This window comes from Hevea brasiliensis, chromosome 18 (genome assembly GCF_030052815.1).
Source record: "Hevea brasiliensis isolate MT/VB/25A 57/8 chromosome 18, ASM3005281v1, whole genome shotgun sequence".
NCBI lineage: Eukaryota > Viridiplantae > Streptophyta > Magnoliopsida > Malpighiales > Euphorbiaceae > Hevea > Hevea brasiliensis.
The window spans coordinates 32633203-32660906 of record NC_079510.1 but is presented as its reverse complement, the minus strand read 5'-3'; the positions used below and the strand labels follow the sequence as shown (position 1 = coordinate 32660906).

At 29.6% G+C, this 27704-nt stretch overlaps 2 protein-coding genes across 2 annotated transcripts; both read left to right on the top strand.

Annotated features, from left to right (window-relative positions):
* Nucleotides 1-13037: 13037 nt before the first annotated feature.
* LOC110645817 (inactive LRR receptor-like serine/threonine-protein kinase BIR2) lies at nucleotides 13038-15717 on the top strand. Its single transcript, XM_021799069.2, has one exon. It carries the CDS (start codon nucleotides 13450-13452, stop codon nucleotides 15271-15273), a length of 1824 nt encoding a protein of 607 aa, XP_021654761.2. The 5' UTR covers nucleotides 13038-13449; the 3' UTR covers nucleotides 15274-15717.
* Nucleotides 15718-19546: 3829 nt separating this feature from the next.
* On the top strand, nucleotides 19547-21861 carry LOC110645816 (inactive LRR receptor-like serine/threonine-protein kinase BIR2). The gene has a single exon (XM_021799068.2). The coding sequence runs from the start codon at nucleotides 19698-19700 to the stop codon at nucleotides 21513-21515; it is 1818 nt and encodes a 605-aa protein (XP_021654760.1). The 5' UTR covers nucleotides 19547-19697; the 3' UTR covers nucleotides 21516-21861.
* Nucleotides 21862-27704: the final 5843 nt, after the last annotated feature.

The following is a 27704-nucleotide window of genomic DNA, read 5'->3' as shown; positions in this document are numbered from 1 at the left end:
GCACAAACCTCGTACGAGTCACCTCTAGGCCTTGACTTGGTGATTCAGATTCTTTCCCAATATTCTTTTCAACTAAAACACACAATTTTACAGTATTTCAGTATCACAACTTATAATAAATCCAATAAATAAATTTACAATTACTTATGTCTCTCTAATATGCTTAATTTGTTAATTTTGGTTGCCCCCTTGAATTTTTTTTAGGTCTCCTAGGCACAATTTCAAATTTTCAGTTTTGACGTCCTGTTTTGCACTATTCCATTGGTCATGTTGCTGTGGGAATTTGGCTAAATATTCTTCATAGAAGTTGTTTCTTATTGTCTTAGCTTTAATCCCATTTTTGAATCACTCCATTCGGAGTTTTGTAGCCCAAGATATGGCCATTTGAACATAGCTGGCCAGATTGGTGTAATCCAGATTTCTGGGTACCTAATTTGGTTTTGGCAGTTTTGGACCATTAACTTTAGGTGGCAAAATGACTGGGTTATGGGCAGAATTTGGGTTGGTGTTCTTCATGAAAGTTGCAGTACTATATCATACCTTTCCAATGCCATAAAAATCAGGTTATTTGCACTTGTATAGTCCAAGTTATGGCCAAATGAACAGATTCATTTGGTCATTTTGGTACAGTGCCAGTGCACTACACCCGGGTTTGACCTAATTGTTCACTATCCTAATGTCATTTTCTGGGCATAGTATCTAAATGAAAAATGTGTCTTTATGTGTCTAATTTCATTCCCAATTAGCCTCACACCAATTGGGTTGGTAAATTTTTAGTTTTGGTCCTTGAAAGGGACCTAGGTCAAGCTGCCAGAATATAAACCCTAACCAATCCGAATTGAAATCTCATTCTACCAATTCACACACACTACAAATTGTCACAATTGACCATTTTCAACCTCCATTAAGGCCATTTACATCATTTGACCATTTCCTCAATTTTTCCCAATTTTCAAGAGGTTAAGAACCCTAATTTCTCAATTCCTTTAACTAATGCAATTCAAGTTCATAATCAATCTTTATACACCAAATTCAACTTAACTACCACTTCACTTCCATCAAATTCATGCAATTTATCCACCCTCATAAGCTGGATGAAAATCATAACTAATCCCCCAACAATTGTTTTTGTTAGAATTTAAGTTAAAATCTAAGTTAAATTAACTCAAAACATATATTTTAAACTAAAAATTTCAATTTAAATTCTTACCTCAACTTTGGAGTTCACTCAACCAATTTCTTCTCTCTTTCTTTTTTCTTTCTTCTTCAATCTCCTTCTTAAGTTGAGATAACAAGCTTTTATGAAGTAATTAGGGGAAAAATTAAGGTTAAGTGAAGGATTTCAAGCTTGAGTTCAAGCTTTCATAGAGGTTGGCAATGGAGAAGCTATGGGAAAGGGTTCAACCGAAGTGAGTGGGGAGAGAAGATGGGTGATTTTTGTTTTCTTTTTTATTATTTTATATGTAATTAACTTTAATTAACTTGATCAAAAAATGTGGAAAAATTAAAATGAGTTTTGACATCATGATGATGCAATAATTCACTTTTCATTTCTTTTATCTTTTTTTTTTCTTTAATTTTCCATTTTTCTTTAATTTAATTCTATATTCTGAAATTTTCATTTCTCCAATTTTATTAGACAGTTAGGTCAAAAGTCACCTCTAGGGGTGAATTAACCAATTTGCCCCTCGCCGGTCTGACTTGGTTTGTTAGTTATTCAATATTTCTTCCAAATCCCTGACCTAATTATTTGACCTGCTTAATAATTCTTTTCTGTGATTTTCTTTTTTCCACTAGGTTCGCAGTAGTCCGAAGGACCACGGCGTCACATTTTTCGGTTCAAAATTCAAGTTACGATAGCCTTCGCAATCACTTCCTAGGAAGGTCACCATTCGCTGTGACTCCCAGCTCATTTAACCTTTTATGTTCTATTTTTCTTATTTATACTTAACTATCTATCAATCACTAATTATTTGCATTCAGTGCTTATTTAGGTGTCTTAACTGTGATTCTAATCCCCTTAATTGTCAAGACCGACACTGGTCACCGGAACAATGAAATATACCAGGCAATGCATATAGGGGTGTTACATATATGGCACATACTCTTATATTTAATTGATTATATATACTATGTACTATATGTGAAATCTAACCTATGATATCTAGACATCAATTAATTAATATATATATATATATATATATATATATATATATCACATGCTTAAATATCTCATTAAATTAAACTTGACTCTATAAATTACATAACACATACTCATCTAATAAAAAATTGACTATATATACTATACATAATATATGAGACTTAAATCTTTTATCTATGTTACATGCCACAAAATCACTTATAGAATGACTCTAAGTACTATAAACTATATAAGCCTTAACTTATGATTTATGTGACATGCCATATAATCAATTGTAAATTGACTCTATGTACTATACACTATGTGAGACTTAATCTATGATCTATGTTACATGCTACAGATTAAATTATAAATTGACTTTATGCACTATACACTATATGAGGCTTAACCTACGATATATGTGACATGTCACATAGTCAACTATTAAATTGATCAATTTGAAATCAACTATATGAGTTTTAACCTATGATCTATGTGACATACTACATAATCAATATAAATTAACTTTATATACTATACACTATATGAGACATAGCCTATGATCCATGTTACGTGCTACATAATCAATTATAAATTAACTCTATACATTATACACTATATGAGGCTTAACCTATGATCTATATGACATGTTACATAGTCAACTATTAAATTGATCAATTTGAAATTAACTATATGAGCTTTAACCTATGATCTATGTGACATGCTGCATAATCAATTATTAAATTGATCAATTTGAAATTAACTATATGAACCTTAAAATATAATCTATACGGCATGCTACATAGTCAATTATTAAATTGATCAATTTGAAATTAACTATATGAGTTACATGCCACAGAGTGAACTGTTAGATCGACTCTATGTAAAATTAACTTATTGTAATATAACCTATGATTATATTTACCATGTCATATAAATTGACAAAAAAATAATTAATTAAAATTCTAACTCATAAATTAAATTAATTATGTTTTAATATATGGTATGATTATAATAATCTGTTAATAAAAATCGGGTGCACCGTTTAAACATTAAGTGCACCGTTTCAAGACTAACTTGGAAAGCAAAATATTCAACACTAAAGCACTTTGTTTCACACCATTAATGCACTGTTTCAAGACTAACTTGGAAAGCAAAATATTCAATACTAAAACACGTTTTTTCACACCCTTAAATGTAGAAATATGAAAGATCACAAGATTGCAACAAAAGGATCATTTCCTTTCTTCGTCTGGCACTTTCTCTATGTAATATCGATTCAATATACTTTCGAATATCTTTGATTACATCTCTCTTCTATGATCGTGTTATCTTCTTCTCAATGTTTAGATAGATAGAAACACATTAATCTGGTTGCTTTCTTATAGTCGACTTTGGGTTAAAGTTCCTCATTCTTCTCTCTTTAGCAAAGATAACATCTCACATTTCAGAAACAGTTTGAAGGAATGCTTAACAGGTATCTATATTTTAATATTTTGAAATCAATTACGTTCATAGTCATATTCTCATGACACTATATATCTATATTTATACTTAATGGATAAACATGTTATAAAACCTTTAGCTGGGATAACTTTTTCCTCTTCGAGTAATAGATCATGAAAAGTGTTCTTTTAATGGTATTAGACTTAGAAAGCAAGATGTTTGTATTTGGCAGGCTTCGTACAATGGTGGATAGCTTTAAGATCAAAGTAACAGAGGATGTCTATGAACAATTGATCATTATGAGTTATCATTTACACTTGAAGTTATATCGATTATAATGTTGGAGGCATATATAATCATGCTTATAATTAACACATTTTTTTTTGTTCAAAGGAAATACCATTTCATATATTCATGTGGAGTACAATAGAAAATGATGCAACTTTTCAGTTGCGTATACCGAATGGAGAAATTTGGGAGGTCTTTGTAATAGAAGAAGATGATAATGCATACCTGATGGATGGGATTTGGGAGTTTTTTTATTCATTTCCAGGTTGGATTAGATTATGAGATTGAATTCAATTTTGTTGGCCTGAAAGATTTTGTAGTGAAAATTTGCAATAATGAAGGACATGAGATCACTTACCCTTTACGCTCTCCAGGTATGTGTTTTTGAAATTTTTAATAATTTTTGTATTTTCATACATTAATTTCCTTTGTGTACTTGGACATTCACATTTTGTTGCAAGAATTATGACTGGAAATATAAAGTGGTAATTATTTACAAACTCCATATTAAATGAAATTATTATATGATTTAAATTATTTATTATAATTTTTTCTCAATTTATTTATTTCTTGTGGATTTTACAGTGCATTTCGGTTCAGGAAGCACTGAGTCATCTTGGCACAAGAAATTGCATAATCACCCTAAAGCATGCTAAAAGATCACTTCCATTTCGAGTCGGGTATGTCTGCAGGCAAGTTTCAATAAGAGCAACTGAATGTAATATGTGGATGACTGGGTTTGAGAGTAGGTGGATGTCATTTGTTCAATGGTATGAACTGAAGAAAGGTGATGTGTGCAACTTTAGTAGATCTATAGCAGAGCCTACTACATTCTTTATGTCTGTAAAGCGTCATGGTCAAGAAATTTAGACATGTTCTATGCTTTTGAAATATGATTGTAGCCCAAATTACTGTTGGTTGTTTAAACGTTGACAATTTGAGGTTTTTTTTTTAATTTTTTTTTAAAATTTCATATTGTTAATTGACTAACATATTTCTACTATTTATATCATGATTGGATTTGTAAAACTTAGAATCCAAATTTCATTTATGCATTTATAAGTTTGCATACAAGGTAAGGAAAACTACAAGAAAACTGAAATAAGAAGTAGGATTGAATAAAAATAGCGAACATGCCTAACAAGATAAGACAATTCTGAAAGTAGCCATTCCTTATTATGAAACTAGCTAGCTAAGAAATGAAACTAGCTAAGAAGAATTAAATAAGCTCAAACTCGTTGAGTGATATGAATTTGAATCATGTAATAAAGCATCAACAAGTGACAAATACTTTAAAGTAGTCATGAACAGTATGTATAGCTGTTCAACCTAATGTAAAAATGGGATGAAAATTAGTTAGCTAATTTTACAAACTACCTACACTATTACAGTGCTTAAAGTTAGAGTATGGTGTGTCAAATTTACACTAGATTTCACTAACGTGTATCATAATATATATATATATATATATATATATATATATATATATATATATATATATATATATTATTTCCCTTTATAATCATTATAAACTTTATATAAACAATTGAATAATTGTTCTGATGCTCATCTTCCATTTTTTTTAATTGCAACATTAAAATAACTTAAAGACTAATCCAATTTTCGGCAGCTTGGCTAGAAGAAACAAAAAAAAACTATCATCAACATTCAATGTAAGATTTCTTACATCAACATTTGATGCCTGCAAAGGGAAAATGAAAGAAAAAAAAATGTTACTGATATGTCTTTAAACTGTTAAAAAAATCTTTGAGTGAAATAAATATAAGAGTGGATGACACATACTTGGTATTGAGATTCTTGAGTTAAAGCATTATTTGAAGCTTGTCCACAACCTCTGCCATGCCCTGTGCTCGACCACGACCACGAGCACCCCGATTAGGCCTTCTTTCAAACGTAGACCTAAAACGACTACCCCGTAGAGGTCCTTGACTAGATGTAACAATTGGATTTCCGACAATCATTGCTTGAGTTTGTAAATCTCCATCACCATCATCCAGAGCATCACCATTTACATTGCCATTAGCATCATTGGATCGACCATCCCAGTTTTGAAATTCTAACTTCAGATCCTCTAGACATGCCTTCATACGTTCAAGTCTCGAAACACTTTCCATAGCCATATCTGTAGCTTCATTAAAACTCTTATCAATTTCCTTAAATTTTTTGTATTCCTCTGTCATATGAGGGTACCCTGCATCAAAAAACATCTTGTTATGCCTACAATACACATCTTTCCTCCATCTCCTTAACATGTATCTTTCATGAATTTGTCTTATATCCTTAAGGGTAATTACTTTCAATATATGAGCACACAATATGCCATTTGATTCAAATTTTCTGTAATTGCATTTGAACACAAAGCCTTCTTCATTGTAAAGAACAGTATAAACATGTTCCTTTACATACAAGTCATTCATCAAACTTCTTTCTAGAATTTTATGCTCTTCAGACCCTGGCTCGACAAATTATTCATCACTTTCATTAACATCTTCACCTGGAACAGGTTGATACACATTGCAATACCAAATTCGTTTGATCTCATTCTGAACCTGTTTATACATGCCAGTAGTGTAGGCCTCTTGAAATTGTTGCTCCCATTGAAAATCTGAAATGCAATTCACAATTATGTTTTTGGATCTGAAATCAGCAAATAACTCTTTTTCAACCTTATCTCTTAATGCAATTTCGTATTGCTCAACAAAATTCTTCAAAGTGATTATGGAGTTAACATACCCATCAAAATAAGCATGCATACCCTCACTTCTTTGAGTTGATAGCATTCCAGCCTAGAAGATATGGTTGACATAAACTGGAACCCAAAACTGTCTTTCGTTGTAAAACTTTAATAACCATTTGTTACCTTCCAAATCGTACTTCACAACAAATTCATGCCAATATCTCTTGAACATTATAGAACTTAGGCTGTCATATATGAGTGCAATAAACTCCTTCCTTGCCTTGTTATACCCTTGAACACCTTTCAGCTTCTCAGGAACCTTACAAAGAATGTGCCATATGTAAAACCTGTGGGTTGTATTAGGCATAACTTCCTTATTGCGCTTTTCATGCTCTCACATTGATTTGTAAGGATTGCATTTGAAGCACGACCACCCATTGCTGCAAGCCACGCACTGAAAACCCATTTAAAGTCTTAGCATCCTCATGAGAAATAAGTGCACTACCTAATAGAATTGATTAACTGTGATGATTAACTCCAACAATGCTTGCAAATGGCATTCTGTAATGATTGACGAGGTATGTTGTATCAATGATTACAACATCACGAAACTCTTCATAAGCAGCAATACTCCGAGGATGCACCCAAAACACATTAGTAAGCCTTTGATCTTCATCTGTACCAATCAAGTGAAAAAGATTTGTATTTTGTTGTTACATTCTTAAAAATGTAATCAGTATCTCCATTGCCAAGCTTCCACCTTATTGATATGTCAATAAAATTGCAATAATCCGTTGGGAGACAACTTAACTTCTCAGGACCATTAACTTGCACTTCTAGGAGTCTAACACTTTTGCTTGGCCTTATTCCAGCAATGTCATGTGCTTCAAGCTTTCTTTTTATAGCTGAAGGTAATGAACCTGGACATATTAGGTTCCAACTCATGATTATGTTGGGTCTACAATTTTGTCACTTGCCAAAAACCATTACTTTTTAAAATTGGGCTTAAGCATGCAGGGCAATTTATTCTCTTTGATATTGATTCTGCATAAGATTTTTTTCCCTTGTCACAACTAATTGTTTGGTTTTTATGCATATTGCCATTGCCTTCTGAAGTAGACTTCTTAGCCACACTAAAGCCTTTCTCTCTAACATAAGAAAGGTATGCATCGAATAGAACGTTAACGCTAGCATAATACATGCCAACACTTGGAGGTTGATCATGGCCTGCTAGCTCAATTTATTGATTCTCATCATGAATAACAGAAATCTGATTGCCATTGCCATCACTAGTTTCACCTACTTGAGATTCCTCTTCTGCTTCATTTTCTTTGGATTCTTCTTCCATTATCTCGGTTCAATTTCCATCCTCATATTGACTATAGCTTAACTCATCTCCATTTGCACCTTCATTTACACTTTGGCTTTGGCTTTGGCTCCTTCCAAAAATATCAACAAGAGCACGTCTAACTATACTGCTATTGCTTCGGCCCATTTGATCTTCATGTCTACTATTATTGCTATGGTTGGAGTGATCAACAAATCTGCTATTGTTACTACGGATGATTGATTCTTCCATTTGAGGAAGATGGAGAAAACATGTAGAAGGAGAGAAGAGGATTTGAAAAGATGTGTTTTCTTCAATGTGTATAGAGATAATAAGTGTAAGAAGAAGTTTTATTTTTTTTTTTTTATCTTGAAAATGAAAACATAATTTATTTCTATTGCTCAAAAAAAGAGAATGCAGTTGGAGAGAAATTGTTAAAGGAGGGAAGAGTAGGAGATGGAGGGAAATTTTGCCCCCAAAAGTACCAAGGGTAAAAAGAATATTTTATATTGCTGAAAACCTTTTGATCTGCAATAAATATGGATCCACTTGATCCCTCAATCAAAGTCCATTAATTAGATATTTAGGTAGTTAGTTAAGGCATATTTAAAGCTTCATTAACTTCCATTATTTTTTTTGTCTTGATAATTAATTTGCATTAATTATATTTCTTAACCTCAAAGGTGTTTGTCCACACCAACCCTATCCAACTCCTACATCAATTTTTTCTTCTTCCATCTCTCATGAAAGAAATAATACACCTTTGACAGAAACATTCACAACATAATATACCAAAGTAGAGTTTTTTTTTTTTTTTTTAATGAATTAGGTCCAACAAAATTTTTTTTATTTTAATTCCATTTTAATTTGATTAATGGTCTATTTGGTTTTGTTATAGAGAAAGATCACATAAATAGAATTTTTTTTTATTTAGATTTACGCATAAAATTTATATACATAATAAATAGATCTCATTATATATTTTTATTTTAATTTTTAATAAACAGAATCCAAAAAAAAAAAAATTAATGCAACCATCAATATAGAGGTGTACATCGTTAATCTAACTGAATCAAACTCAAATTTTGATTAAACAAATTTTTAATAGAATTCAAAATATTAGTCAGTTTGAACCAAAATTAAGAAAAAAAGTAAAACATAATCGGAATTGAAAATATTTAGTGGATTATTGATTATAATTGAATTCATAAAAAAATTATAATATATATTTTATATTATGAATCAATAAAATTTTAATGAGAATATATTTATAATTATTTTCATTTATTAAATAAAATTATAGTTTATTTTTAATAAAACAATAATTATAAATTAAGTATTATTAATAAAATAAAACAATTAGAAATATTATATTATTAATAATATTTAATTATTTCAATTAATTTGATTATCATCGATGATAATACACCAATAACTAAAAACTTTAAAATTGTTAACAAATAATCGAATTAGACCAAATATATGTCTACCAACATAAATATTTTTTTTTAATTTTTTAATCGATCATAATAAAATAATCCACACCCTTATATAAAAAACAACTCAAGGGAAGATTAAAATCCAATTAAATTTAGTAATATTATTTTGAAAATTGAATTAAATTAATTAATTAAAATTAAATAAGTGATAAATATTTTTTAGTTTATTTAAATTTTAACTTTTTAATAATGTTTATCAGTTGTTAACTGAGTTGAAACTATGAACCAATAAATTGATGAACAGTTTGGCTGACCAAATAATTAAAGCAGATGATCAAAAGATTCAAGAAAACCTTGAGAGAGACAACCAAACCCATAGTGAATATGTGATCCTTGTCTAAGAATGAAGCAAATGTATCAAAATTCAAAACCCATTTCCAACTAATTTGTTTTGAAATCAGGGACTAGAAGATGGGAGATTTACTCATTTTTGGACTTAATCGAACCTTGTCTAAACGCTTAAGTGAGATTTAATCTTTGTTCCAAAATTCATATTATTTAAGGCCTTATTCTGTTGGGTATCTTATCTCAGAAACTTTAGATTCTCAGAAAGTGTTAAAATTTGGTTTGTTTGATTTGTCATAATCTGGACGTCCCTTTTAGGTAAGGTTCTTCCAAAAGTAGAATCTGAACTAAATAAGACCTAAACCAATACTTTCCTACCATCTTTACGGCCTCATTTCCTGTTACACTATGTTTAGATGGGGTAAAGAAAGAATAAAAGTAAGAGGAGTAAGTAGCTTATGTATCATTCTTTAAAAATAAGTGAATTGATGGATGATAAAGATAAGTAAAAGAAAGCATTACTCTCTCACCATTTAAATCTCAACTTTTTTATTTACACTTAAATAGGAAAGGGATGTGAGATATATATATATACATAGTATTTGGTTCAATTCCATTCTACAAAATTTTGTAGAATTCATTTTAATTCTAGTTAGAATTCAATTAAATTCTATCTAGAATTCATTTGAAATGAGTTCCATTACTTAGTATGAAGCAACTTAAAATGCATAATTCAATTGAATTCCATAAAATTGATGTTTGATATTATTTCATAATTAAAATTCATTTGCTCTCATTTTCTAAATTACCTCAAGAGTTAAATTAAAAAATTATAATTTTCTACACAAACAAAAAAAAATCTTATATCTAATAAATTTATAACAATTAACAATATATTGATAAATATAAAATAAATTCACATGTCTCATAATATAAGAGATTTATTAAGAAAGACATTTCACATCATATAAGAGCATTTATTCTTCATTACAAAGTAGAAAGTGAGTAGGAATAAAAAAAATTAAATAAGATGCTAAAATAATAATGAACTAAAATAAATACCTCTCTTTTAAATTTTTTAAATTAAAAAATGATATTTGATAAGTTTTTTATAAGTGAATTTTTTAAGTGCAGTTTAATTAAAAAAAATATTACTTAAATTTTGTAGAACTTATTTTAAATTTTATCAAATTTAATAGAAATTGATTTTAATTATAATCAATTTCATAGAGTTGAAATTTAATTTTTATTCAAACTAAAAACACAAAACATAAAATTCAATTGAATTTAACAATATTTTATGAAATGGAATTGAATTAAACAAGTTCTTAATGTCCTTCCTTAAAACGTTTCTTTTAACACTAGCTTGATAAGATAACACACATATATATATATATATATGTTATCTTATCAAACTAAATACCTTAGTACTAGTAGGTTAACCTGCTCAATCTCTTTTCAAATATAAAAAATATTCATCATTTTTCTCTGCCTTTTTATTAAGAAAAAAAATTACTATTTAATTTTTATATTTTAATAAAATTAACTATTTAATCTATATATTTTGATAAATACATTGTATTTTGTTTTCGTTAAACTCTTTAGTCCCTACATCAAATTTTCTATTACTTAATAGATTTTAATGTTAGTTAAAACTATTATTTAGTCTCTCTTATTTTGTGAAATTAATTAGTTAGTCTATGTATTTTGAAAAATATTACTATTTAATCTTTCTATTTTAGTGAAACTAATTATTGGTATTTGTATTTTAAAAAACATATTCTTATATAAAAATGAAAATTTTATTGTGTGAAAACTATATTTAAATTTGTATTTTTTTTTCAAACTCACAAGTATTTTCATTTAATTGCTTGGATATCATGTCATTTTTATGTTTTTACTATTGAAAAATAATTTTCTTAGATTATCGCCTTGATTGCTCGGAGATACAGGGGAAATGATTAATTTTTTTGCACAAACAACTTATGGTATTTTCTATAAAAAGATAAAAAAATAGATAGAGAATAAGAGGGAGAAATATGTGGCCGTAAAGAAAAAGAAACATAGGGAGAGAGAAATGAGGGGGAGAGGGCTAAGGCAGTTTGGGTATAAAAAAAAATAAAATAAGGGTCTAAAGAGTTAATGAAACTAAACTAACTAATATATTTTTTAAAATATAGAGACCAACTAATTAATTTTAATAAAATAGAAAGACTAAATAGTAATTTTTTTGACATTAAAATTCATTAACTAAAAAAATTAAGCAGAAAAACTAAATATTTTAACGAACTAAAAATAAAAGGATTAAATAGTATTTTTTTAAATAATAAATAGTTAGTATCGCTAAAATATAAAAATTAAATAATAATTTCTTTTATTAATTCACCATTTTTTAAACATGAAAATTTTTTAGCCAATTAAAAAAAATCTAAAACTTTAGGTATAATCACAATCATAGTGCGAAAACTTTTAATTTGTGTATTATAGTCAAATATTAGTTAATTGTCATAATTGTAGCAAAAAGATTTAGGAGAGTTAATGATAAATTATAATATAGTCTCTAATATTTATTTAATTAATAAAATAATCTACTGATTTAAATTTTATATTTAAAAATTTTTTATTTATCGAATAAAATATATTTATAATATAAACTATAGTATATTTATTTTTAATTGAAATTTTATATTAAATATTGTTTTTATTGATTAAAATATATTTTAATATTTTATGTGATAGGGGGATATATGGACAGGAAATATGAGACAATGGAACTCACATCTTAAGAAACAAATTTATGGGTTACATACCCATTTATTCTGGCCCTTTATTTTCCCCTTTTCCAAACACAGCATAAGGAAGTACCTTAAACAGTGAGAAAAATTCTTGGATAAAATCGATACATATATATATATATATATAGTGGTTTTATTCTAATTCTTGATAAATTTCTCAAAGAGTGAACCCTTAATTTGGAGGGCGGGCAATTGAATGTCCCGTGTAGAAGATAATATTTTTGTATTCACATACGTATTACACCTTTTATAATCATAGAAGATAGATTTCTTGTTCAATAATTTTCTAGCAAGCAAGATGTATTGTATTATATTATATAATACGAATTTCATGCCTTTACAAAGATTAGACTTTATTTCTCGTTAATATTTTTAAAATTATATTATAATTTATCATTAAATTTTTAAAATTTAATTTAATCTTTTCAACTACTCTGGATTAATTATTGCCTAAGGTTGGATTATAATACACGAAATTAAAAAATTTTGTCCAAATTTATAATTATACCTAAAGTTTTATATTTTTTTTTTACTCAATTGGCCAAATTTTCTTATTATAGTTCTATTCACCCTTCTTCTTCCTTATCCTCTGTGCATTCATTACCCTGCCCACACCCAATCCATCCAAGTACAGTAATTCACCCATCCAAATAGAGTAATGGAGCATTCTAAACGTTATATGCATAGACAAACTTTGATTTTTCTAATCCTTCTTCCTTATCCTCTGTGCATTCATTGCCCTGCCCTCACCCAATCCATCCAAGTACAGTAATTCACCCATCCAAATAGAGTAATAGAGCATTCTAAACGTTATATGCATAAACAAACTTTGATTTTTCTAATCCATCTGGAGATCTCTCTCTCTCTCTCTCTCTCTCTCTCTCTCTCTCTCTCTGAGAAACCCACCACGGTTTTGATTTTCTTGTAAAAATGAATAATTACTAGAGATTTAGATCTGGGTGTGGTTCACTATGAAGGGTTGTTCAATTCATAGTCGAAAGTTTGCTACTTTACTCACATTATCAACTGGTATTATATGCGTTTCTTTAGTTTCTTCTGTAATTGGTGAAGATGATGTCAAATGCCTGCAAGGCGTTAGGACTTCGCTTAATGACCCACAAGGGAAGCTCAGCTCCTGGAACTTCGCCAACTCATCGTCTGGATTCCTCTGCAACTTCGTCGGTGTGTCTTGCTGGAATGATCAAGAAAATAGGATTATCAACCTGCAGTTACGGGACATGGGCCTGTCTGGACAAGTCCCTGAGTCCTTAAAGTACTGTGAGAGCCTGCAAAATTTGGATCTTTCATCTAATGCTCTATCTGGTACGATTCCTACTCAGATCTGCACCTGGTTGCCTTATTTAGTTACTCTTGATCTATCCAATAATGATCTCTCAGGGTCTATACCACCTGATCTTGTGAACTGTACTTATTTAAATAATTTGATACTTTCAAACAATCGTCTCTCTGGACCTATACCTTATGAAGTCTCTAGTTTGGCTAGGCTAAAGAAGTTTTCTGTGGCAAATAATGATCTTACCGGTACAATTCCTTCCTTCTTTAGTAATTTTGATTCCGGGGATTTTACTGGGAACGATGGACTTTGTGGGAAGCCTTTAGGATCCAAGTGTGGTGGGTTAAGCAAGAAGAATCTTGCTATTATAATTGCTGCTGGGATCTTTGGTGCTGCAGCATCTTTGTTGTTGGCTTTTGGGGTGTGGTGGTGGTATCATTTAGGGTATTCTAGGAGGAGCAAGAGAGGGTATGGCATTGGAAGAGGTGATGATGCTAGTTGGGTTGACAGGTTGAGGGCTCATAAGCTTGTTCAGGTTTCATTGTTTCAAAAGCCCCTTGTTAAGGTTAAATTGGCTGATTTAATGGCAGCTACTAACAATTTTAGTTATGAGAATATCATAATTTCGACCAGGACGGGTACTACCTATAAGGCAGTTCTTCCTGATGGATCTGCACTTGTAATCAAGCGTCTTAGTACTTGTAAGCTTGGTGAGAAGCAGTTTCGCTTGGAGATGAATCGGTTGGGACAGCTTAGACATCCAAATTTGACACCCCTTTTGGGTTTTTGTGTTGTGGAGGATGAGAAACTTTTGGTTTATAAGCATATGTCTAATGGGACTTTGTATGCTTTACTTCATGGAAATGGTACCTTATTGGATTGGCCAACGAGATTCAGAATCGGTTTGGGTGCTGCTAGGGGTCTAGCATGGCTTCATAATGGGTGCCAGCCTTCATTCTTGCACCAAAACATATGCTCCAATGTGATTCTTGTTGATGAAGATTTTGATGCTCGGATCATGGATTTTGGATTGGCAAGGCTCATGACTTTCTCAGATTCTAATGAGAGCAGTTATATTAATGGCGATTTAGGAGAATTTGGTTATGTGGCACCAGAGTACTCAAGTACTATGGTTGCTTCATTGAAAGGGGATGTTTATGGATTTGGGGTGGTGCTTGTAGAGCTTGTGACAGGGCAAAAACCTCTTGATATTGGTACTGCTGAAGAAGGATTCAAGGGTAACTTGGTGGATTGGTTGAATCACCTCTCAAGTTCAGGTAGAATCAAGGATGCAATTGATAAGACTCTTTGTGGGAAGGGACATGATGAGGAGATCTTGCAGTTCCTGAAAATTGCTTTGAATTGTGTGGCTGCTCGGCCCAAGGACAGATGGTGTATGTACCAAGTTTACCAATCATTAAAGACCTGTGGCAATGACCTTGGTTTCTCAGAGCAAGATGACGAATTTCCATTGATTTTTGTCAAGCAAGACAATGAATGAACAAGTGTAAATACAGAAGTAAGATGCAAGAAAAAGAAGCTGACAAAAACTCTTATCATATTGAATTCACACATTTTCTGGTAAGTTCTCGGATGCCCCGGTTGTAAATGGTATGACGTCCACTTCAGCTTCCTTTCCCTATTTGTTGTGCATATATAGCTGTTTGTTAAACATTTCCTTAGCTTAGGCCTCTTGGATTTCAAGAAACATCAATTGTTTTGCCTTCTTGTTCCATGACAAACAACCCTTGTAGCTGCCTGAAATTTGTAATATGCTCCGTCTGTAGCCTTAGAAATTTGCAAAGTAAAGAATGCTTAGTGAGATAACTAAATAGAAGCAACGACGGGGCAGAATACTAGTAAGGACACATTTCCTGCAGTCTCCTCTAACAGGAATTATACTCTGGCTTTTTCAGGACTCGAATGAAATAGCTTTTTCCATTTATGTAATTATTAAAGTCATGAAGTAGCTTTTTCATGACTCGGATATAATCATTTTGATGTGTAAAATAACTTATATAAGCCCACATTAAATGAATTAATATGTAATTTGTCAGCGCTCTTTCTAAATTCGGAAAGCTTAATGTTAGATGAAGCTTGACATAATATGAGAAGCACTAAAAATTTGAGAGAGCATTAATGCTATCTCTCTCCTGTCTGTTTTCTCCTTCCATTTAAGTAATTAGGTGGTTAGTTAAAACAGGTTTAAAGTCTTAATTAACTTGCATTAATTATCTTTCTTAACCTCAAAGATGTTTGACTACACCAACCCTATCCAACTCCTACATCATTCTTTTATTTTTCCATCTCTCATAAAAGAAATCATACCCCTTTTATAGAAACATTCTTTTTTTCTTTTTTTTTTTTCTATTTTAAATTCAATTGTAATTTCTTAAAGAGAAAGATGATATGCATACAATTTTTTTTTTAGCTATACATTTTTTTTATTTAGATTTATACTTAAAATTTATATGCATAATAAATATACTCATTATATTTTTTTATTTTAATTTATGATAAATAGATTCTAAATATAAAAATTTTAACATAATAATCAAATTAAAGATATATGTTCGGTTAATCAAATTGAATCGAATAAAAACTTTTGCTAAGCAGGTCTTTAATTAATTTAAATATTAATCAAATTGAATCAAAATTATAAAAAATCAAACCTAATTAAAATTGAATATATTTTGTTAATTATCAATTATAATTGAATTTATTAGAAAAAATTGTAATATATATTTTCCTATTATTAATTAATAAAATATTAATAAAAATATGTTTATAAGCATTTTTATTTATAAAAATAAAATATTATTTATTTTAGTAAAATAATTATAATTATAAATAATATATTATTAATAAAATTGTAGTTAATAAAAGTTTAATTATTTTTGTTACCATCAAAACACGTAATCGAATAGTAACAAAAAAATTTTAAAAATTATTTATAAATAATCAAATTACCAAACATATTCCAATAAATAATCTGTTTAATTTTTAATTTAATTATAATAAAAAAATCCACACTCCTATATCAAAAAATAATTAAAGGAAGCTTCAAATCTTATAAAACTTTTTTTTAGTATGAACATTTAGGAAGTGAAACTTAAATTTGAATCTTTTAAATAAATGATGTGCCTTTTAACTATTGAATAAAGTTAAGCTAAGCTCCAATCTTATTAAGCTTAATAATTTTATTTTGAAAATTAAATTGAATTAATTAATTAGAATTAAATCAATTATCAATATTTTTTATTTATTTAAAATTTTTTTAATAACTATTAATATATTAACTTTTTTTAAATAATATTTATCAGTTGTTAACTGAATTGAATCTATGAACCAATAAATTGATAAACAGTTTGATTGACTAAATAATTAAAGCAGATAATCAAAGGATTCAAGAGAACCTTGAGAGAGACCACTAAACCCATTGTGAATCTGTGATTCTTATCTAAAAATGAAGCAAAAGAATCAAAATTCAAAACCCATTTGATTTTGAAATCATTGACCAAATAGATGGGAGATTTACATCATATGATTGAGCATATGGACAAATCAGCTAAAATCTTTGCAGTGTGTTTTTGATAAGTGGCTGAAATGGCAGACTTCTATTGGTCACAACTCACATGGAAAGGATAGTTGGGGCCTAGGGGACCTTTCTCAACCCCCACACCAATAAATGAGTGGCAACTTTGTAAATTATGCATATCCAATTCCCATTAACCTTATTGGGTATCCTCAAAAAGCAATTCCCTTTGATAAAACCTTATCCTCAGTAGCTATTAAATTGGATAAATGGATCTATTCACATTTATTAACTAGATTTTAATTTTAGAATTCAAAAAATAAAAGAGGCAATTTTAAAATGATACAACCAATAAGATATTAAAGTTATTTTTAAAATTATAATATTTTAAATTTAAATTTTAATTATATTAACAAATAAAAAAATTGATATAAGTTATATGAAGGATGTATATGGCTTCTATCAGAATTCTCAAATTACTTTCAATTAAATTTAATAATAAATTTAAGAGAAAAATACACTTTAATCACTTATGATTTAAGTGTCTTATTAATAAAGGGTAAGAGATTCATTTTTTTTACATTTAAATTCCTGTATTATTATATTATTAGCATTGAAGGATAAAATTACTAATAACATATACTGAAGTGATAATCTTTTTTATACTCTTAAGCTAATAGGGCAAGTGGACCTCACATATTTGCTTGAATATAATCGCATTATTAGGAATAATGGGAGAAAATAAAATATATTGATATTTATCTCCTATTATGAGTAAATCAACAGATAGATTAATATATATAATTAAATAGATGAGTTTACTTGTCATGCCAGTTAAGAGTATAGTAAGACTTATCATGTTAGTATACACTGAAATCGTTTAGCAATTTTATCCTTAAATATTAACAAAATAATAGCACACATTTTTAAATTTTTAAAAAAATAAACCTCACCACAATTAAAAGGTAAATTTCCCTAAATTTAATACATTTATGAAAGATAATAAATAATATCATTTATTGTAATAAAAATGAATTTCACTTTAATTATTTATAAATATATCAAGGAGTAGAACCCAGTTTTTATATTAAAAGATTAAAAAAAAATCAAACAAAATAAATCAATGAGATTTAATTTAGAAATATATATATTTTTTGGTTAGTGCTACTCTTTTCTAAGAGTTTGGTGATTGATGTTGATGACTGCAGCTTCTTTGACCAAAAGTGGGCATTTCTTTAGAAAAATTCTCTCTATACATATGAGAAATGCATAAATCAAACAGAGAATAATCAACAATTCTCTTCTTAGGCTTTCTTTAATAATTTTTTTGCTGCAAATTTCTTCCAAACAAAATTCATATAGAACAAAGCTCAAATCCACCTCCTCCAAATAAACCTTTGGCCAAAGTTAAATTAAGCTCAAAATGAATTTTTCATGAGCTTTTCGTTTAAACTCAAATGATCTTGATTTTCAATTAAAACAAAATAATTTTTATAATTTTAATGAATAAAAATTGGAAGATTTAAAGATTGGGAAAATTGGGAGCTCAGATTTAAAGATTTTGTGTTGAGCAATTGGATTAATTTGGTTGGATTAGTTGAAATCTATTTTGCAATATATAATATTGATTTCTAAAGAATAGAAAAATTTTAGTGTTCTTAATTAGTTTTGTATTTTTATTTTTCATTTTAAATATAATTTTTTAATGTTGAAATGCTTTATATTTTATTATTTTAAAATATAAAAATATTTATTCTTATTTTTATGGAAAAAATAACTATACCTTAAAGTAGGATTTAATGGTGGTAAAATATTTAATTTAATTCTTGTAATTTAATTTAGTTTATTTTTAAATTTTTATTTAATTTAATTTAAAATTTTTAATTTAAATACAGTTTAGCTCAAAATTTTAAATTTATTGTTTAAAATTTTTATTTTTTATTTAAATAAAAAATTTAATTTTTTAAATTCTAAAATTAATTTTTTTAATTTAAACTTAAAAATTAAGGAATTCAATTTATTAATTTTTATATCTATTAATTAGATTGAATTTAAATTAAAATTTTAAATTAAATTAAATTAAATTAAAAATTAAAAAAAAAATTAAATTAAACTTTTTCAATAATATCGAAAATAATTCTTTAAGCTATTTAATGTTTGCTGCAAATTTCATATTATCCAAGTCAAAGCTTCCCCTACCCTCTTTATCTGATAGTCGCCTGTCCCTTTAGACTATTCTAAACCTTTAATGCGCAAACAAACTTTGATTTTTCTAATACATCAAGAGAATCTCTCTCTCTCTCTCTCTCTCTCTGTGTAATCCACCATGGTTTTGATTTGCTTGTAAAAGTAAAGAATTACTAAAGATTTAGATCTGGGTTTGGTTCAGCATGAAGGGTTGTTCAATTCATAATCGAAAGATTGCTACTTTACTCACGGTGTCAACTGGTATTATATGGGTTTCTTTAGTTTCTTCTGTAATTGGCGAAGATGATGTCAAATGCCTGCAAGGCGTTAGGACTTCCCTTAGTGATCCGCAAGGGAGGCTCAGCTCCTGGAACTTCGCCAACTCATCATCTGGATTCCTCTGCAACTTCATCGGTGTGTCTTGCTGGAATGATCAAGAAAATAGGATTATCAACCTGCAATTGCGGGACATGAACCTGTCTGGACAATTCCCTGAGTCGTTAAAGGACTGTAAGAGCCTGCAAAATTTGGATCTTTCATCTAATGCTCTATCTGGTACGATTCCTGCTCAGATCTGTACCTGGTTGCCTTATTTAGTTACTCTTGATCTATCCAATAATGATCTCTCAGGGTCTATACCACCTGATCTTGTGAAGTGTACTTATTTGAATAATTTGATACTTTCAAACAATCGTCTCTCTGGACCTATACCTTATGAATTCTCTAGTTTGGCTAGGCTAAAGAAGTTTTCTGTGGCAAATAATGATCTCAAGGGCGCAATTCCTTCCTTCTTTAGTGATTTTGATTCTGGGGATTTTTCTGGTAATGAACTTTGTGGGAAGCCTTTAGGATCCAAGTGTGGTGGGTTAAGCAAGAAGAATCTTGCGATTATAATTGCTGCTGGAATCTTTGGTGCTGCAGCATCTTTGTTGTTGGCTTTTGGGGTGTGGTGGTGGTATCATTTAGGGTATTCTAGGACTAAGAGAGGGTATGGCATTGGAAGAGGTGATGATACTAGTTGGGTTGACAGGTTGAGGGCTCATAAGCTTGTTCAGGTTTCATTGTTTCAAAAGCCCCTTGTTAAGGTTAAATTGGCTGATTTAATGGCAGCTACTAACAATTTTAGTCCTGAGAATATCATAATTTCTACCCGGACGGGTACTACATATAAGGCAGTTCTTCCTGATGGATCTGCACTCGCAATCAAGCGTCTTAGCACTTGTAAGCTTGGTGAGAAGCAGTTTCGCTTGGAGGTGAATCAGCTGGGACAGCTTAGACATCCAAATCTGACACCCCTTTTGGGTTTTTGTGTTGTGGAGGATGAGAAGCTTTTGGTTTATAAGCATATGTCTAATGGGACTTTGAATGCTTTACTTCATGGAAATGGTACCTTATTGGATTGGCCAACAAGATTCAGAATTGGCTTGGGTGCTGCTAGGGGTCTAGCATGGCTTCATCATGGGTGCCAGCCTTCAATCTTGCACCAAAACATATGCTCCAATGTGATTCTTGTTGATGAAGATTTTGATGCTAGGATCGTGGATTTTGGATTGGCAAGGCTCATGACTTTCTCGGATTCTAATGAGAGCAGTTATATTAATGGGGATTTAGGAGAATTCGGTTATGTGGCACCAGAGTACTCGAGCACAATGGTTGCTTCATTGAAAGGGGATGTGTATGGATTTGGGGTGGTGCTTCTAGAGCTTGTGACAGGGCAAAAACCTCTTGATATTAGTAATGCTGAAGAAGTATTCAAGGGTAACTTGGTGGATTGGTTGAATCACCTCTCAAGTTCAGGTAGAATCAAGGATGCAATTGATAAGACTCTTTGTGGAAAGGGACATGATGAGGAGATCTTGCAGTTCCTGAAAATTGCTTTGAATTGTGTGGCTGCTCGGCCCAAGGACAGATGGTCTATGTACCGAGTTTACCAATCATTAAAGGCCTGTGGCAATGACCTTGGTTTCTCAGAGCAAGATGATGAATTTCCGTTGATTTTTATCAAGCAAGACAATGAATGAACAAGTGTAACTCTGGAAGTAAGATGGGAGAAAAGAAGCCTGACAAAATGGTCGATACTTTTTTTCATATTAAATGCACGCATTTTCTATTAAGTTCTCAAATGCCCTGGATGTAAATGGCGTGACGTTCACTTCAGCTTCCTTTCCTCACTTGTCACATATATAATGCTGTATGATAAAATAAAACAATTCCTTAGCTCAGGTTTCTTGAATTTCAAGAAATATCCATTGTTTTGCCTTGTTGTAGCTGCCTGATATTTGTCATATATTCTGTCTGTAGCCTAGGAAATTTGGTTTGAAGGATAATGGATGAAACTTGTGATGCAATTGATCATCATTGTTGCTAGAGGGATCATTTATCTGGTCATTTATGGACTTGAAATTCTAATCTTTTTTAACATTCCCATATGACAGTATTTAGTGTCTCGATGTGGACATGTATACCCATCTGTCATGGCAATGCAATGAAGCTATTTTTCACATTTTCCATTCCCAACACTGAGGAATTTTACAAATATTATATGTGATTGTATTTCCTTTTTCTCATTCTTTTATTCTTTTCTTCTCTTTTTGGTACCATGGTGTCTCAAACTTATGATCTATGCATAAACATCCTTGACCCATCCCTCCTAATCATTTGATCCTTTGCCCAAGATAACATTTAGTAATGCAAGTATTTTGCTGCCAATTTGGTTAGCAAGTCTATAGAGAAAATAGACTGGGTCTAACTCCATCCTAAACGTTAGCTCAAGAGGAGGAGGTTTGCTCAAGTCGTATATATAGCTTAAACATCTTATCCGAAGTTAATGTGAGGCAACATACTCCTTACGCCTAAGCATGAAATTTGAAGCGTGAAATTTGCAAGCAAATACATATGCAGGTGGCCCAATATTAAAGCAGAGTAGGCTCTGATGCCATGTAGAGAAAATGGATCGAGTTTAATTCCACTCAAAAGAGAGCCCAAGGGGAGGGGGTTTGCTCAAATTTTATATATAACTCAAAACATCTTATCCCAAATAATGTAGGACAACAAGGTATGCATATATTCATTTGTTTAGCATCTACAGTGGATTTACATTGTGTTTGGATCAGGTGATTAGAAATTCATTTCATTTGCAAAATATTCCTTTAATTAAATTCATTTTAAGTGAATTCCTATGTTTGGTATCCTAATTATATATTAAATAGAGAATTCATTTGCAAAGTAAACTCATTTTAGTTAATTCAAAGTCTTAATTTTGAAACTTGTTAATTTAGTGTTCATTTGCAAACTGCACCAAATTTGGTAGGATTTGACCAAGAATGGACAATTACATAGAATTAATGACTTTGAATATATACATATAACATATGAAAATTAAATGAATGGAATATATCAGTTGGTTTATAAAAAATTTTAGTTGAATTCAATTTGATTAATTGATAATTTATTCTAAAATTTGTACTTACCTGTCATTTGCTCCTTTTAGGGCCTTATCTAGTTAGCTTCTAGTTCTATGTTATAGCCCCTAAAAAAATTATTATTAATTAATTTTGAATGTGTATACAATAAAATTTTAACCAATTAAACAGTTAATTTATTAATTTAAATAATTAAAATTTTAAATTTAATCTATTACTTTAATGATCAATTAAATTATTTTGAGTAAGGGATTTCGACATATTGCCCACCTTGGTGTGTTCGAGTATAAGTAAGAGTTCTAAAAGTAGTCCCACCACATTGGTGTTTGAATGTGGTGTAAAATAGGCAAGAATTATTGTATCTTAGAGCGCAGGTAAAGAAGCTAGTCTTGAAGGGTATGGTTCGCTTAGGTAATGGAAACATATATAAGATCTTTAATTGGAAAGTGAATGGATCTCGTGGATATTATGAAGAGGAGAGTTGACATAACTTGTCTTCAACAAACTAAGTGAATGAGGGAAAAGGCAATAAAGATTGATAACACATAACCTAAAACTTGATGATGGAACCTAAAAGATAAGAACCACAAAGCTTGTAAGGAAAAGTTGTTAATAAAAGGTGTATGAAATTTAGACGATGACATTGATACTACTTAGAGAGGGATGGCAAGTTGCATCAAGAAAGTGACAATGGATATACTAAGCATATCTAAAGGTATAGGACCACGCTAACAAGAGTCTTGGTGGTGGAGTGAGGATGTTCGAAAGGCTATTAAAAGGAAAAGAAAATGGTATACAAATTTACCAACAATAAAATATTGGGATGCCTTTGAGAAATACAAATTGACAAGGAGAGAAACCAAGAAAGCAGTTAAAGAAGCTTATGGCAAATCTCTAGCCAATTTGTATCAAAAGTTGGGGTAATAGGAGGGGGAGAAGAAGATGTACAAGCTAGCATCACTAAAGGAAAAGAGGGGTAAAGATTTAAATCAAGTTAAGCGCATTAAATATGATAATCAACAAGTTTTCTCAATAGATAAAGAGATGGAGATGCTACTTTGATTAGTTGTTCAATGCAAATTATAAGGATGACTTTACAAATCTTATTGCTCCTTTGACAAAGAAGAACCTTAATTGCACTCGTAGAATCAGGTTTGATGAAGTTAAAGAGGCTATGATTTACGACCCATATGGTATCCCTATAAAAATATGGAAGTTGCCTTGGGAATGTTAGAGTAGCTGGGCTAACTTTGCTATTTAATGGCATACTAAAATATGGATAGATGCCAAAAGAGTGGAGGTAGCACTGTAGTTCCTGTCTTTAAGAATAAAGGAGATACAAAAAGTTATACAAACTATTAGGGTATTAAACTGATGAGTCACACGATGAAGTTATAGGAAAGTGATTGAATGCAGACTTAGGGATATTATTGAGGTATTAGAAAACTAGTTTTGCTTTATACATAGTAGATCTACAATATAGCCTATTTTTCTGTTAAAAAGTTCACTAGAAATTTATATGGGGAGAAAAAAGGATCTCCACATTTTATTCACTGACTTAGAAAAGCATATGATAGAGTATCGAGGGAAGTTCTTTGATGGGTGCTAAAGAAGAAGCCAATATGAAATATATAATTTAATTAAGGACATCTCTTAGGGAGCTATTACAAGTCTAAGAATAGTGGGAGGGGATATGGACAAGTTCCCTATAATAGTGTGTTTACATCAAGGATCGACTTTGAGTCCGTACCTATTTGCTTTAATTATTGAATGAGCCCATTCAAGATGATGTTTGATAGTGCATGTTATTTACAATGGTTTTGTCTTAGTAGATGAAACTAGTGAATGAGTTTACACAAGTTAATTGTGGAGAATGAATTTTGAGAGTAATAGTTTTAGACTAAGTATAAACGAGATGAAATATATGCATTATGAGTTTAACTCTCATAGAATGAATGAATGACAGGTTTAATTGGATGGAGTTTTAATGCTAAAATACAACAAATTCAAGTATTTAGGTTCTATCATCTAGAAAAACAAAGTAATAGATAAAGATGCAACTTATTTTATCAAAACAAGTTAGATGAAATATAGGGGCACGACAAGTATGTTATGTGGTAGTAGGATCCCTAACAAAGTGAAGGTAAGTTTTACATAATGTGGTCATGCCAGCTATGTTATATGAGATTGACTATTGAGCATCTAAGGTACAACATATTCATAAGATGAGTATAATAAAAATGCGGATTTTAATTTACATGTTTGATACTACAATAATAGACAATATTACGAATGAATGACATCTGTTAGAAAGTATGTGTAGCAGTATACACTGGGATAAAATGAGAGAGAGTTGATTGGATGGTTTGGTCATGTTCAATGTAAAATGTCAAAAGTTTCAATATAAAAATGCGATAAGTTAGTAATATAAAGATTAAAAACGAAAAAGAGGGATCTAATATGATGTGGAGGAAAGTGGTATAAAAAAAATCTATAAAATTTTGAATATTAACATAGAATTAGTCTCAAATAGAAATGAATAACAAAAAAGAATATTAACATAGAATTAGAGATCAATAATAAATTGCCGAATGGAATAAATGATGAAAAAGATAAAAATCAACTTCTACAACACTAAGAAAATTCTACATATTTTTTTCTATTATTTTATTATTTTTTGGTTATTGGGGAGGGAAATTATAATTTACAAAATTCAAAACCCCCATAAATTTATAATTTATTAATTTATAAAGAAGAGTAAAATAGAATTTAAACTAAAATTTTCTTTGGCTCTCTTTGGTTTTGAATGGGATGCCCTCCTGTTCTAAACTTTTTAATATAAGAAAAGAAATGAAAAGTGATTGACAAGATACAAAATTTTGACATAGAAAGGTTGATTATCCTTTGCTTTGGAGTTGTAAAAATAAAAAATTTTCGCCCTTAAAACATGCGGCGATAGTTAGGGCATATAATTTTCAATAAAAGAACTGCACGAGACGAGAATCTGTCTCCCATCCCATGCAACAAAAAGAACCTCTAATTTTGAATCTCTCATTCCACTTTGGACCCAGTCTTTGATTCTCGAACCATTCAAAATCACACCAAAAAAGAGGCAAACAAAGTGACAAAAAGTAAAAGAAAAAGCATTGGACAGAGAGATGATAAGTTCCTTGCTTTTTTTGGAGAGATACTATCAACACAATTATTTTGTCTAACAAAAATATTCTTAAAAAAATTAATAAATTCCAATTCTTATCTTTTATTTATTTTATAAAAAATAATTTATATATAAAAAATATTTTTTATAAAAAATTATTTTTTTATAATATTAAATTAATAATATATATTTATATTATATATGTATATATATAGGTATTCTCACATTTTAATAAAATTATTAAAATTTAAAAAATATAAAATAGTTTTCTTTCTTAAAATTGGAAACCATTTTTCTTATAAATAATTTAATTTTTTAATTAATAAAATATTTTTTATTAACTTATTTTCTTGAATACCTTAAATATTAGAGAATGTAAAAAATATTTTTTAATAAAATATTTTTGTAAAACAAACGAAAGCCTTAATATTGTTTAATGACGCTATCCTAATCTTTAATAATCAAGGATTTGTTTTATAACAACATCAATGAGGATGACTCTAGTGTAACGATAAAATAATTACATTTCACGTTATAAAAACAATCTCTTTATAAAGTTAAGGGTAAGATTAGGGATGATAATGTGTTATGTATTTATAGATATCCGATCTGATCAAATTTTATTGGATAGATTTAAATAATATACAATCGGATTTAGTTGCATTCAAGTCAAGTTTAAGTTTTATATATTAGGAAATTATTATTTAAACATATTTATATAAAATAATTAATTAAATATAAAAAATATCATTTATAAATATTTTTTATATTATATTTAAAATAAATTGAATTTAAATATTTTATAAAATTATTTATTTTAAAATATAAATTATTATTAAAAATATATTTTTATATACATTAGTAATTAAAATATATAATATTAAATAATTCAAATATTAATGATCGGTATAGGATGATTTTAGATAATTTAAGATTAAATTTTTATTAAATTTAAGTGAAATTTGAATAATGAGAATAATAATTGAGTTTGAGTTTAGATAAGATGATTTGCATAATAAGGTCTCATCCTTGGGTAGGTAAGACCATGTACATCAATTGTCTTTGAATTACTATCTTGGTCACATTTTTTGTCACGAGTGAATATAAAAATCAAACCTAATTAATTTATTTCTAATAACAAATGATGATAGAATGAAACCACTTCAAAAGTGGAGACTAAAATTCAAATCTCATCAATATAAACACCCTTTTTCAATGCTAAAAAGATTCTTTTAATTTTGGAGAATTGGGCTTCAAAGCATCAATCATGCATGATCCTGCAATTATTGTTTACAATTTTCATTAGCATTGCACCATTCAAGGAAGGTGAAAAAAATTGTTTCGATTAAAGAGCAACTTTAGCTGATTGGCAAACACTTTAGTTGGGGAGCACAAAGCAACTTGAAAGGAGAAAGAAAAACCAATCCAACAAAAAAGACAATAGCTGAATAGTATAATTTTACAAGCCTCTATTAATCACCTGCAGATGCTAAAACCTTTCATGGGTCTCCATTTTCTCCTTGAAAACTAGAACCCTACGATCCTCTTATCCTTTACAAAATTTTTGTACTGATCCTTGCAAAATCAATGAATCCATGGTAGTTTGATGCATTGTAGATGATGCTTCTTAA